This window comes from Chiloscyllium plagiosum, unplaced genomic scaffold (genome assembly GCF_037043375.1).
Source record: "Chiloscyllium plagiosum isolate Xiang-an unplaced genomic scaffold, Cpla_swu_hap1 HiC_scaffold_20, whole genome shotgun sequence".
NCBI lineage: Eukaryota > Metazoa > Chordata > Chondrichthyes > Orectolobiformes > Hemiscylliidae > Chiloscyllium > Chiloscyllium plagiosum.
Genome location: NW_028270158.1, coordinates 8,843,355 through 8,856,843, shown reverse-complemented (window position 1 = coordinate 8,856,843; position 13,489 = coordinate 8,843,355). Strand labels below are relative to the sequence as shown.

Sequence of the window (13,489 nt, the reverse complement as noted above, 5' to 3'; positions counted from 1 at the left end):
ATGCATCTTTATTTGGCTGTAATTTACATAACATACAAATGTGCGAAGCAATAAAACAGAGGGATCAATTACCTGTTTCAATCTGAGCTGTCAATTGTCTCTTAGAGGATGTCCAAGTACTGGCATTCAGCTAAGGTGTGTGGATTACTGTAAGCAATAACTTCATATTGCCTAACTGAGCAGGGATTTGCACAAACTAGGAAGTGTGTCATTTTAAAATGGCTCAACCTAGGCAGTCAAATTCAAAAACGTGGAGCTTCAATATACTGAGAACTGAAAGCATACGCTCACTGTATGCCAGCTTGACTTGCTTGGTTATCGTTCATTTTCAGATGGGAGCTTAAAAATTAAGCTGACATCTACCTTCTCAGTTTTCCACATCGGGAACAATGAATGGCAACAGAATGCTCCATGACATTATTCAGAGAACAGGAAATTCTGTTTAACATCCTTCCCTCAATTACTAGGAGAAATTGAGGACTGCAGATGCTGGAGAGTGAGGGTTGTAAAGTTTGACACTGGAAAAGCAGAGCAGGTCAGGTAGCATCTGTGGAGCAGCAGAGACGGCGTTTTGGGCATAAGCTCTTCATCATTCCAGATGAAGGGCTCATGCCCAAAGTCAGGCAGCATCCAAGGAACAGGAGAATCGACGTTTCGGGCATAAGCCCTTCTTCAGGGCTTATGCCCGAAACGTCGATTCTCCTGTTCCTTGGATGCTGCCTGACCTGCTGCGCTTTTCCAGCAACACATTTTCAGCTCTGATCTCCAGCATCTGCAGTCCTCACTTTCTCCTCATGCCCAAAGTGTCAACTCGCTGACTTCCATCAATCACCACCAAACAGACTTTTCACATTTATCACAATACTTGCTTACATCGTATCTACAAAAAAACTCACAATATTTTTCAAGTGCTTTGTCATACTGAAGGATTTAAATGATGTTGTATGAATGCAAACTGACATTAGGATTTCTCTCAAGTTCGTAGACAAAGCCTATTTCAGGAGGGACAACTTAAAGAACAATGCATCCCCCCCCTCACTTTCTTATCGGTCAAGTGACTTGTTCAAGAGGAGCGCTGTATGGAATGGAAAATATTTTCAGAAGAGCAGGAATATTCAGAGGAGAGTTAGACTCTCAGTTAATCCAAAGTAAAAGTGCAGTTAAACAGCTATACCCAACATTCCAAATATTTACCTTTTTTGGTATCTGTTTTCACAAAGGGCTGAATATTCTCTGGTTTGAAACTTTCACCTGAAATACCTGCATTCAATAACAAATGCATTATTAGCTAAGATTATTAAATTACAGCAAAAACCCCAGAATATTTTACAAATTTTAAAAAAGTTTTAATCTACACCCAGCATGGTTTTGTGAAGGGCAGGTCGTGCCTCACAAACCTTATTGAATTCTTTGAGAAGGTGACTAAGGAGGTGGACGAGGGGAAAGCAGTAGATGTGGTGTATATGGATTTTAGTAAGGCGTTTGAGAAGGTTCCCCATGGTAGACTACTGCAAAAAATACGGAGGTATGGGATTGAGGGTGAGTTGGAGATTTGGATTAGGAGTTGGCTGGCTGGAAGAAGACAGAGGGTAGTAGTTGATGGCAAAGGTTCATCTTGGAGTGCCGTCACTAGCGGTGTTCCGCAAGGATCTGTTTTGGGACCATTGCTGTTTGTCATTTTTATAAATGACCTGGAGGAGGGGTTAGAAGGTTGGGTGAGCAAGTTTGCGGATGATACGAAAGTCGGAGGAGTTGTAGACAGTGAGGAAGGAGGTGGCAGGTTACAGCGGGATATAGATAAGCTGCAGAACTGGGCAGAAAGGTGGCAAATGGAGTTCAATGTAGCTAAGTGTGAGGTGATTCACTTTGGTAAGAATAATAAAAAGATGGGGTACTGGGCTAACGGTCGGATACTTGGTAGTGTGGATGAGCAGAGGGATCTTGGTGTCCATGTACACAGATCTTTGAAAGTTGCCACCCAGGTAAATAGTGCGGTGAGGAAGGCATATGGCGTACTGGCTTTTATTGGTAGAGGAATTGAGTTCCGGAGTACTGAGGTCATGTTGCAGTTGTATAAGACTCTGGTGCGGCCGCATCTGGAGTATTGTGTGCCGTTTTGGTCGCCATACTATAGGAAGGATGTGGAGGCACTGGAACGGGTGCAGAGGAGGTTTACCAGGATGTTGCCTGGTATGGTAGAAAGATCGTATGAGGAAAGGCTGAGGCACTTGGGGTTGTTTTCATTGGAGAAAAGAAGGTTTAGGGGTGACTTGATAGAGGTGTATAAGACGATTAGGGGTTTAGATAGGGTCGACAGTGAGAATCTTTTTCCACGTATGGAGTCAGCTATTACAAGGGGTCTTAGCTTTAAATTAAGGGGGTTAGGTATAGGACAGATGTTAGGGGTAGGTTCTTTACTCAGCGAGTCGTGAGTTCATGGAATGCCCTGCCAGTAGCAGTGGTGGACTCTCCCTCATTATGGGCATTTAAGTGGGCATTGGATAGGCACATGGAGGATAGTGGGCTAGTGTAGGTTAGGTGGGCTTGGATCGGCGCAACATCGAGGGCCGAAGGGCCTGTACTGCGCTGTATTCTTCTATGTTCTATAAAAACATTGGTCATATGACATTGTCCTGTACAATCATCTTGAGAGATATTTGTTTAGTCTAAACAGAGTAGCATCTTTTGACAATACACTGTCAAAACTTTGTCCATCAGTGGAAGTGTTCAAACTTCACTGAAATCTTAATTATCCAGGATGTAAAGGATTCCCAGTTGTTAACAGCAATTAATGGATAATTCAAGTGTCTCAACTTAAATGTGGATAGTTGTCTCAGTCCTCTATTGCCATGTTTCACAGATTACTTCTGTTGATGCAAACTGTTTATCAAATTATTTCACTTGATGGCAAAAATGGCACTTTAAACAAATACAGAGACTCCAGTACACAATCTAGCAGTTACGTTGATGAGAGCAGCAAACTCCTCTTGAGCCATTTATTGTTCAGGAGCCAGGCAAGAGGAGCTAGGCAACCAGCCTGACCAAGATAAGCTGTAAATTTCAAATAATTTTGCCAGTTTTAACACTAAATAAAAATGCCAGTTTTAACTTGTGCTTGCCATCCAAATATTTTTCCCGAATAACTCAAGCTGTATTGACAAGACAGCAGTGCAATGTTTTACACAAAATACCAGTATCACAACCGCCTCCTTGAAAAGCAAATTAAAAATTTGACTTGACACCTGTACAAGAAAATAAATAATGCCTCTCTAATACAGACTATATTACATATTTTGAAAAGACCAGTAAGAATTTGAAAAGGCAATAATCTCTCATCAGAATTCAATTTTTCTCTGTAAAGGAAGCGTATTGCAGGATCTGTAGAGAGGAGTTTTATTACTGAACATTACAAATTAAGAATTGCATAACTAAATGCAAACCTAGCTCCAGTACTATTTTCAATAGAATATGAAAAAACTTTTACTAAATAATCTGCAAAATCATTAATTGTAAAATTAAAATCTTTCTGCAGAAATATTTTGCTTTACAAATCTTTCATTTTCTTTATTTTCCAACCATTTGGCAGTATTGTTCAACTGTCACTAAGTGTGCTACAAAACCCAGCCCAAGTGGTTGATCCTCATATGCAAATCTCATATGCATAGACCGTATTTCCCAAGATGTGGAAGCTATAAATTGTAAAGAAACGCTGGATAGGCTGGGACTTTTGTCATTGGCGTGTAGGAGGTTGAGAGGTATAGAAGTTTATAAATAATGAGGAATATAGATAGAGTTGATGATAGTTGTCTTTTCCCTAGGAGGGGTATTTCAAGGCTTGGGGAGACATTTTTAAGGTGAGATGAGAAAGATTTAAAAGACGACCTGAGGAACAAATAAAATGTTAGAAGGTGGTTTGCATATGGAATGAACTTCTTGAGGAAGTGATGGATGTGGGTACAATTACAATGTTTAACAGACATTTGGATAGGTACATGAATAGGAAAGGTTTGGAGGGATACGGGCCAGGAGCTGGCAGATGGGATGAATTTAGCTTGGGATTATATTTGATTGGACCGAAGGGCCTGTTTCTGTGCTGTATAATTCTATGCCTCTAATGACGTGATGATCACTACCAAGGCAGACCTTATTCAAAATCTCTATGCATAATCTTTATGATACCTTTATATAGCAGGCAGAAACAGGATCAATTATTATCCTTTATATTACAAGCATATCAAAATCAAGCTCTGGTACTTCTACCGTAATTCCAGTTCAGATCAGACAACTTGGCAGCACACCAGGAATTTAACATGCATGTTCTCATCTATTATGGCCCACTGCCATATTTTCCAGTGCCTTTACCAACTCAGCCAAGTTGGGAGGGTTGCAAAGCCAATTGTGAAGCTAAAAATTATTACAAAATGTTATGATTGCACAGCATTCAGTACTGCTGATTTTATCTTGCTGATGATCAGTCCTCTCCCACACATTGTATTATTTCCAAGATAGCTGAGCCCCACAATCGTTAAATTCTATAAAACAATACACAGTTGTAATATTTCATCTCTCAAATAAAGAACACTGCTCAGTTCAGAAATATCCAATTCTCCAATGTACTTTGATAGTAGATTGCTCTACTCACCAGACTTGTCATACACACTTGGAATTTCTGCATTACCTGACTCTGCAGAATGCTTAGTATCAATAATAGAGATATAGAACTCATCCTGTGTTTTTAACTTGTTCTCTGAATTTTCCAGACGATCCATGCTGTTCAATGATTCACAGCACAGCTCCTGCTAGAATTACAGACACGGTCAATAACAAGACGAACATATGGTAAACTTTGATCACTTCTTCATCAAGAAGTACAGTAATTCAAACCATTGTGTCAAGAAATGTTTTGTATTACAGAGTTATGCATTATTACCCACTTCAGGTACACAGACCATTACTCAATCTAAAATATTTTGGCATAAGAAATGCAAAGCATCATCTGAGTTTGAAGAATTTGGGTTGTGAAGTCAAATGACCTTTTGTGTCTTCAAAGTCTGCCTAATTCTAGCACTTTCATCTTATCCAAATAACTAGAAGAAACATCCCAACAGAAAACTAAGGAACATAATTCCACCGACATTGTGAGAGATAAATTTTTGGGAAGAGTAACCTTCTCCTCAAATCCAAGCAGTACAATAATCATCGACTTCATGCGAAATATGTTAGGTCATATGCTATAATTTCTGGCATGTTTGCAAACGTAATAGGTTCTTCACTCAGTTCAATTTCACTTTGGAGATGTACTTATTGGAGGTTATATTCATTAATTTAGAGCAATGATACATTAAAAATAACTTTTTCTTTGTTATTATTAATTTAACACAGATTTGTTGGGTGTGCAGATTGGGACTTGTGAATCTGGTGGCATGAACACTAGGGGGACAGGATTTCCAGCGGTTTCACAGTCAGTGAGAGTACACAGGCAGAACAACCAGTGAAAGGGACAATGAAACCTTGGAACTTCATAGAGATGTACAGCATGGAAACAGACCCTTCGGTCCAACTCGTCCATGCGGACCAGATATCCCAACCTAATCTAGTCCCACTTGCCAGCACCCGGCCCATATCCCTCCAAACCCTACCTATTCATATACCCATCCAGATGTCTTTTAAATGTTGCAATGGTTTCATCTTGGGCAAATAGTAAGAACTTCTTAACATATGTTAGAAGCAGACTTTTCCAACTCTACTTTTACATAATTTGCAATTACTCTTCAGGGCTACAAGATCTGTTTTTTTAACATCTGGGCATGTAAAATGCCTTGTGACAAATAGAAACCAGTTAACTCTACTGGCACACCACACTGAGCCATCATTAGCTCATTTTGTAATACAGCAGTGTGCTCAGGTTGGTTGTCAATTAGCACATTTAGAGTAATCAATTCCAATTTCTGATAAACACCTACTTGCTTTTCCTCCACCACCACCTCTAGTGCTGGGAGCTCATTATATTCAACCTCTTCAGACACTCCCAGTACAGACATCTTCAAAGATTTACAATTGTCTTCAACTGGAGTAACAGAGCAAAATGAATATGGCTCCAAATATGGCAAGTCATAGATTAGTGATTCAAAATCCTGTGAAAGAAATTCTCTGTTAAAAGTTGTTTGTGAGTACAGAATTATATATGTCTGTAATCGGTGGCAATTGACATATTTTAAGGCACTGTGGTGAGTGGTCAACTTTATAGAATAAATCGTCCCGTTATTAAAGCTGACAGAGTAATAGAAACATCATCTTCACATGATAATTATAGATGTCAAGGCCTGATGGATTAGTTATAGAGTCATACAGCATGGAAACAGACCCTTTGGTTCAATTAGTCCACATCAACCATGTTCCCAAACTAAAATAGTCTCACTTCCCTGAATTTGGCCCATATCAAAAATTGCCATTCATGCACTTATCCAAATGTCTTTTAAATGTTGTAACGGCACCTGTGTCCACCACATCCTCTGGCAGTTCCTTCCACACATGAACCACCCTCTGTTCAAAAGTGGCCACTTATGTTCTTTTTAAAAACTTTCTCCACTCACCTTAAAAACATGCCCCTTAGTTTTAAACTTGCCCCACTCTAGGGAAAAGACCTTACTATTCACCTTATCTATGTCCCTCACAATCTTATAAACTCGTCTAGAAGATCACCCCTCAACCTGTTACACTACAGTAAAAGGAAGTCCCAGTCTATCCATATAACTCAAACCCTCCAGTCCCAGCAACATTCTGATAAATCTTTTCTGAACCCGCTCCAATTTAATAATGTCCTTCCTGTAGCAGGGCGACCAGAACTCCACACAGTACTCCAAAAGAGGCCTCACCAGTGTCCTGAACAACCTCAACATAATATCCTAAAGCCTTCACACAAAGGTCTGAGCAATGCTAAACACCTTCTTAACCGCCCTGTCAATCTGTGACACAAATTTCAAAGAATTATGTACCTGAACCCCTAGGTCTCTGTTATACAACACTACCCAGGGCCCTAGCATTAATTGTATAAGTCCTGCCCTTGTTTGTTTGACCAAAATGGAATGTCTTGTACTTATCCAAATTAAACTCCATCTGCCATTCCTCAGCCCATTGATCCAATTGATCAAGGCTTTGCAATCTTAGATAACCTACTTTGCTGTCCACTATACCACCAATTTTGGTATCATCCACAAACTTACTAACCATGCCTCATACTTTCATCCAAAATTATTAATACAAAAGTGGACCCAGTACTGAACTTTGCTGTACCAACCCTGTCAAGCTCTGTTAGAATTTTATAGGTTTCTAGGAGATCCTTCCACATTCTTCTAAACCGCAGCAAATGTAGTCCTAACCAATCCAATCTTTCTTCATACACCAAACCCACCATTCCAGGAATCTGTCTAGTAAATCTTTCTTTCACTTCCTCCATAGCCAGAACATAATTTCTCAGATAAGGAGATCAAAACTGCACACAATACTGTAGATGCGATCTTACCAATGACCTGTACAACTGTTGCAAGACATCCCTGCTCTTGTATTTGAATCATCATGCTATGAAGGTCAACATACCATTTGCCTTTTTCATCACTGCTGCACCTGCACACTTACTTGCAGTAACTGGTATGCAAGGACATCGGAGTTTCATCGCGCCTCTTATTTTCAATGTACCCTCCAAGTACTACACAATCTTGTCCTTAATAATGGACTCTAAAATCCAACCAACAACTGAGGTCAGACTAACCGACATATTCATTTTCTGTCTTCTGCCGACAGATCTTCTTGAAAGGGGTGTTATATTGTTTAATTTCCAAACCTTTGGAACCCTCTCTAACTCCAGTGATTCTTGAAAGATCACTACCAATGGGTGTAGGTTTCCTGGCTGAGCTGGAAGGTTCATTTTCAGCCATTTTGTTACCATACTTGGTAATATCTTCAGTGAGCCTCTGGATGAAGCACTGCTGTTGTTTCCTGCTTTCTATTTATATGTTTGGGTTTCCTTGGGTTGGTGGTGTCATTTCTTGTTCTTTTTCTCAGAGGGTGGTAAATGGGATCCAAGTCAACGTGTTTGGTCATAGAGTTCCGGTTGGAATGCCATGCTTCTAGGAATTCTCATGCAATTCTCTGTTTGGCGTGTCCGAGGATGGATGTGTTGTCCTGGTCAAAGTGGTGTCCTTCCTTGTCTGTATATAAGGATACTAGTGAGAGAGGGTCATGTTGTTTTGTGGCTAGTTGATGTTCATGCATCTTGGTGGCTAGTGTTCTGCCTGTTGTCTAATATAGTGTTTGTTACAGTTCTTGCATGGTATTTTGTACATGACATTAGTTTTGCTTGTTGTCTGTATAGGGTCTTTCAAGTTCATTAGCTGCTGTTTTGGTGCGTTGGTGGGTTTGTGGGCTACCATGATCCAAGGGGTCTGAGTAGTCTGGCTGTCATTTCTGAAATGTTTTTGATGAAGGGGAGAGTGGAGAGCACAGAGGAAAATCACCTATACAGTGTATTCAAAAAGCATGGGTACCCAATGAACACAGTCCACCGATTTCTCAGGGCAGAGTGGCCAGGGTTTTTGGTCGTGTTTTGTCTGTTTGTTTGGGTTTGTTGCTGAGAAATCTCATATTTCTTACCTAAAAACACTCAGTTCCACCCATAACTTTATAATTACCCATCTAGGAAGAAAACCACCCTCCCATGTTTGCACCTACACAAACATGGAATTGGGTCCTGATCCAGTGCAGTTTCCTACCCATGGAAGAATCTTAGCTCTCAGTAAACCAAATCAAACCCTTCCTCCCCATATTCCTCTCTCCTCCATTCCCCATCTCTTTTCTCTTTCTCTGGTCACTTCACCAGATATGGGTCTGAACGTTTCCATATGCCTTTAGATTACCTCCTCATCACACTAACACCTCCTCTAATCTCAAAAGCATCCTCTCCCCTTTGGTTCCTCTGGTCACCCCCTACCTAGGTCCTGTTACCCCTCTGCATTCAAACCCAAATAACAGATGTGGTCTTGACTTGGTTTGAGGGACTATTACTTTAACAATCATATTGCAATATTTCACAACAACACAATGAAGATTAACTCACCTCTTCATTGTTCTCTCCATATATTGGGAGGTCTGATTTTTTGTCGCTCTCCTCTGCTATCGTGGAATTGGGTTTCCTATCAAGTGGGGTTGGTGGACATGCCTTAATTTTTGATGATATCTCTTTCATCGAAATTGGCTTTGATTTCAAATACAGGGCAGCTGGATTGAAGTCCCCAAATCCCTAAAGTCAAAGCCAGAAAGAAATTAAACATCCTGCAGCTTATTTGAGCTCAACGAAGATACACTTAAAGCTGGTAACAAGGATTTTCTTGCTCATTAATTTCTAAATTTGTTTGAGTCTGTCTACTAATTTTAAAATGAGTACCATAACCCATAATATTTTATTCCAATGTGTTATTTCCTTAAACTAGCAAAAAAGGTTTGCTCTAAAAACGTCCGTTTTGCCATTTTGAGGCAAGGATAATATGTAAGAGCCAGAATGCTGTCTCAGATCTCTCCCCTAGCAGAGGGCCAAACAGCAAGCGGATCCATCAAGCCCACTGATCACTACTTCAGACATGAAATGACACAGGGGTCAGTGGAATTCAAAAGGGCCACTTCAAACACCTGGAACATTTCAAGACAGTAAACTGCAATGTGCTTGCTACATTGGCACTTGACTGTACCTTAGAGGCATTGTTTGAGAGGCATGGCATGGCATGACCTGCTTTCTTAAGGACATCATTAATGTAAATATCTTCATCTGTAGAGGTATCACAAAGGAACAAATGCAGCACATCCTCAACATATCCATATGTCAGGGCCACCAGTGGTTGTTTTCCACAGAATCTCAGGAATTGATTCTTGGCAGCAATGCTCCAATCATCCTGTCAAAAAGGGAGAATTAAATCTCTACAATGAAATGCTACATCACACTTCACAGGTGTCACATCTTAGAGAAAAGAAATAAAACTGGTTGAAACAAGGACTTGCGTTTATTCAGTTATCAAATATTTGAATGACAAAATGTTATGAAGAAAGACACAGCAGATAACTAAACTACTGTTCTGGTGATATTATTCAAAGAATACTTTTGAGCTTGAGTTATTGGCTTTTGTTATCAAATATTTTTGTTCCATCTTGAGGATGTTATATGACAACACACCGTATAATTGTAAGTCAACGGCTGGGATTGGTCGGACGACAAATCATTTTTGAGTACTTGTACTCTGTTCAAGTACCAACACCAGCGCTTCTCTCCTGGATTCATTCAGCAGATTGAGTGCTGCACAGAGAGATCAGCTGATCCTGAATGAGCTATATGAAAAAGGTACAGCTCAGGATAAAGGAACCTGAATGATGGGAAGAGTGGTCAGCTAGCTAAGTTTTCACCTATCCTTACCGAATGCTCCTCAGCCGGCATGTCCACCATGGGGTTGTTATTTACTGGTGATCTATCCTGATGTGCTTTCTAGCTAATTCTAATAAGCAGAATTTTGTGATATTTAACAAAGGATGAATATGTTGTCCAAATGACCCATAAACAAAAGCAACAAAAATGTTTAGTTCCAGAGTTTGGGAATCTTTCTTAAAAAAAAACATGGGTGCACCCTGGCTCCTCCCAAGAGATGCAGTACCCACACCATTCCACCCCATTAGAGCTCATCAGGCAACTGCTGACAGTAAAGCAACACAAAAAAATAGGAAGGAAGACTTACAAAAGGAGTTGGCCAAAAGAAAGGATTTAAAAAAAAGACAGCCAGTATATGTGTGACCATGTACTGGTGACAGAAATCACTGAATTCAAGGGTGAGAATTCAAGACGATGAGATGCAGGAGCAGAAGCAGATCAGATCATTCAGCTCATTGAATCTGCTCTGCAATGACAGCAGAGTTTTCTTTCAGAAGATAGTTTCACTGCAGTTGAAGGTTATAAAAACAGCTTATTACATGTTAATAATGTCCCTATCATTAGAAAGGCGCATCTGCTAACCATTCATAAACATAAGATACCAGAAGAGAATTCAACGTTTCTCCACAAAAACACAGCATATACTTCATCAGCAAAGTATTCCTATAAATGAACTATTAAAACAAATCTATATTCAAAAATATTAATGTAGACACACACTAGTTATAAATGCCCATTTTCCATCATAAATGTGTAAGTGACAAATGACAGTGAGTGAACATTTAAAAGACAGTGATCATTGCATCCTAGCTTTTAGGATAGTGGTGGAAAGTACAGAATAATCAATTGGTAAATGAAGGACTTCAATTTCAGCATAAAATTAGATTTTTGACTTAATCTGCCATGGAAATTTGCAATTGGAATTAAACTAGTGATACATAAATTAGAAAACTTGCCTTTAAATAAAGCCTACCATAACTAGTTCAAGAGAAATTTCAGTGGGTTTCAATTTTAAAACATCAGCAAAGTTGAGTCAAGTAACATTGGCCTTTTGCCCTACCTCAGTTGGTTGTAGCCACATAAGTGTTGATGGAATCCCTTGGGCAGGAAGCTTTGAATGACAACATCTAAAAGAAAACAAGAGAAACAATTTATGAATCTTTATAGGTATGTATCTCAGGCCTTAGTTTGAGAAAACCTTTGAAATCACAAAATACCACTTATGTTTGTAAGCTCTGGTATATGATTTACAAATGTCAGATGCAGCTCACGTCCACATTGTCCGAATTCACTGACGGAAGGTTACTTCAGTACATAGTTTCTGGAGCCATACACTGAGGTCAGGTTCAAGCAAAGCTACACCTTTCTGAATCACAATGACACAGCTTTAAGATCCGACTAACAACTAAGTCAAAGTGTTTAGGGTTTAGGCAGAAATGTGAAGTTCAGGCCACAATCTGATCAGCTATAACCTTGTTGAATGGCAGGCACATCTGAAGGGTTGAACAGACTACTCCTGCTCCTTATTTATGTTTTACATACATGGAGATTTATGAATTTGTATTAAACTTTTCCATTGATTTTGTTCTCTACAAACGATGGTTCCTACTGCTCATGGATCATGTTGGGCAGTGGATACTCAACATGAACACTCCCGAGCCAGATTACTGCAGGGTGAGATGACCTACTTCAAACGTGCATGCAGCCTCATTCCCTAACATAAAACTAGATTTCTCAAATCATCCAGACCAGAGATAGGCAGAACCCAAACTAGATGCGGGACAGGGTAAACCACATAAAAAGAATGCTTACTTGAGAAATCTTAGTCGAGATCTTTCCACGGGTGAAACATCTCCGAAGTCAACATAGTACACCTCCACTAGTTTTTCATCCAGCACCCTATGGATAATGACACGATACCACCACACATCGTCAGGGTTCCGCACACAACACACTTGTCTTGGTTGGATAAATGAATCTGGCATCATGTAGCGTTCAGAGACCTCCTCATAGGAATAGCAACGTCTGAAAAGGGTAAAACAACAATTAATACATAGCCCAACAATGTCTTGTTTAGAATGATAATTCTTGGAATTTCCAGTCCCACTTGGTTTGAACGTTATATGCATTCACAAATTCAAGATCTACTCAACCACGAACTTTTGTTAATAAAAAAGCTAGAGTCTAGTCTGTTTATGATTAGAATACTGTTGAGTTCTCCTCTTACATTCCTTGTAGGTAACAATGGTAGGAAGAGCTTGGAAAACAGCTACATGAAACACAAAAGGATTGTTCAATCATTTGGCCCTCTCCAAAGCAAAGGAGTGGCCTTCATGTTTTAATATGTATTGTTCAACCGTAAAAAATGTATTTGCAAATCAGGGATGACAAACACTTGCTTTGGTAAAACAGGGTCACCAATTCAGATTTGCACTATAACCACCTCAATTCATTGCCATTTACCCTTTACCAAAAGTCAAAATTAAAGCACTAGATTTGGACCCAGTATTCCCTAAGTTTGGTTGCACAAAGGGAACAAACATCACAGGATCTACCAGAAAGCAACCAGTTAATGCAGTAAGCGCTTCCCTACTTTGACACAGGGAAAAAAAACATCGTAACTCTGGACTCCTTTTCCAATATTCCTCAATGATTCATCCAGGAACAAGATTAAAAAAATTATTCCCCAGTCATGGTGTCCCTGTACTCGCAGCAGTTGACTCTTGCATTTTAATTATGGTTCAGAAAGTCAATGACAACCTTATCATTAAAGTGGGGAGTTAAAGGGATAATTTACAGTTACTATTTCTATCTTAGGTTAACATAAGAACAAAAACATATGTTATTGGCTTTCTGTCTCTGTAGAGCAAGCAGCCAATTTATGCTTGTTAAAGCACCAATTAGGTAATTTTTGCAGCCTTACTGGCATCTTACAGCCTGTACAGCTAATCCCCAAAGTGTGTGTGAAGGCCACTCATTCAACCAAGGTGGTGTCTATGCAACAAGTGGGCAGGGTTAGAGTCA

The 13,489-nt window shown here is 39.7% G+C and overlaps 1 protein-coding gene across 1 annotated transcript in view; it reads right to left on the bottom strand.

Annotated features, from left to right (window-relative positions):
* Positions 1–13,489, bottom strand: part of LOC122560873 (tudor domain-containing protein 5-like) — a 44,172-nt gene that overhangs the window by 5,511 nt on the left and 25,172 nt on the right. Inside the window, exons 10-16 of the mRNA XM_043712067.2 lie at positions 12,278–12,490; positions 11,526–11,592; positions 9,741–9,941; positions 9,113–9,295; positions 5,964–6,134; positions 4,643–4,799; positions 1,195–1,260 (exon numbers count right to left, since the gene is read on the bottom strand). Coding sequence (XP_043568002.2) covers positions 1,195–1,260; positions 4,643–4,799; positions 5,964–6,134; positions 9,113–9,295; positions 9,741–9,941; positions 11,526–11,592; positions 12,278–12,490 — 1,058 coding nt within the window. The remainder of the gene's footprint in view (positions 1–1,194; positions 1,261–4,642; positions 4,800–5,963; positions 6,135–9,112; positions 9,296–9,740; positions 9,942–11,525; positions 11,593–12,277; positions 12,491–13,489) is intronic.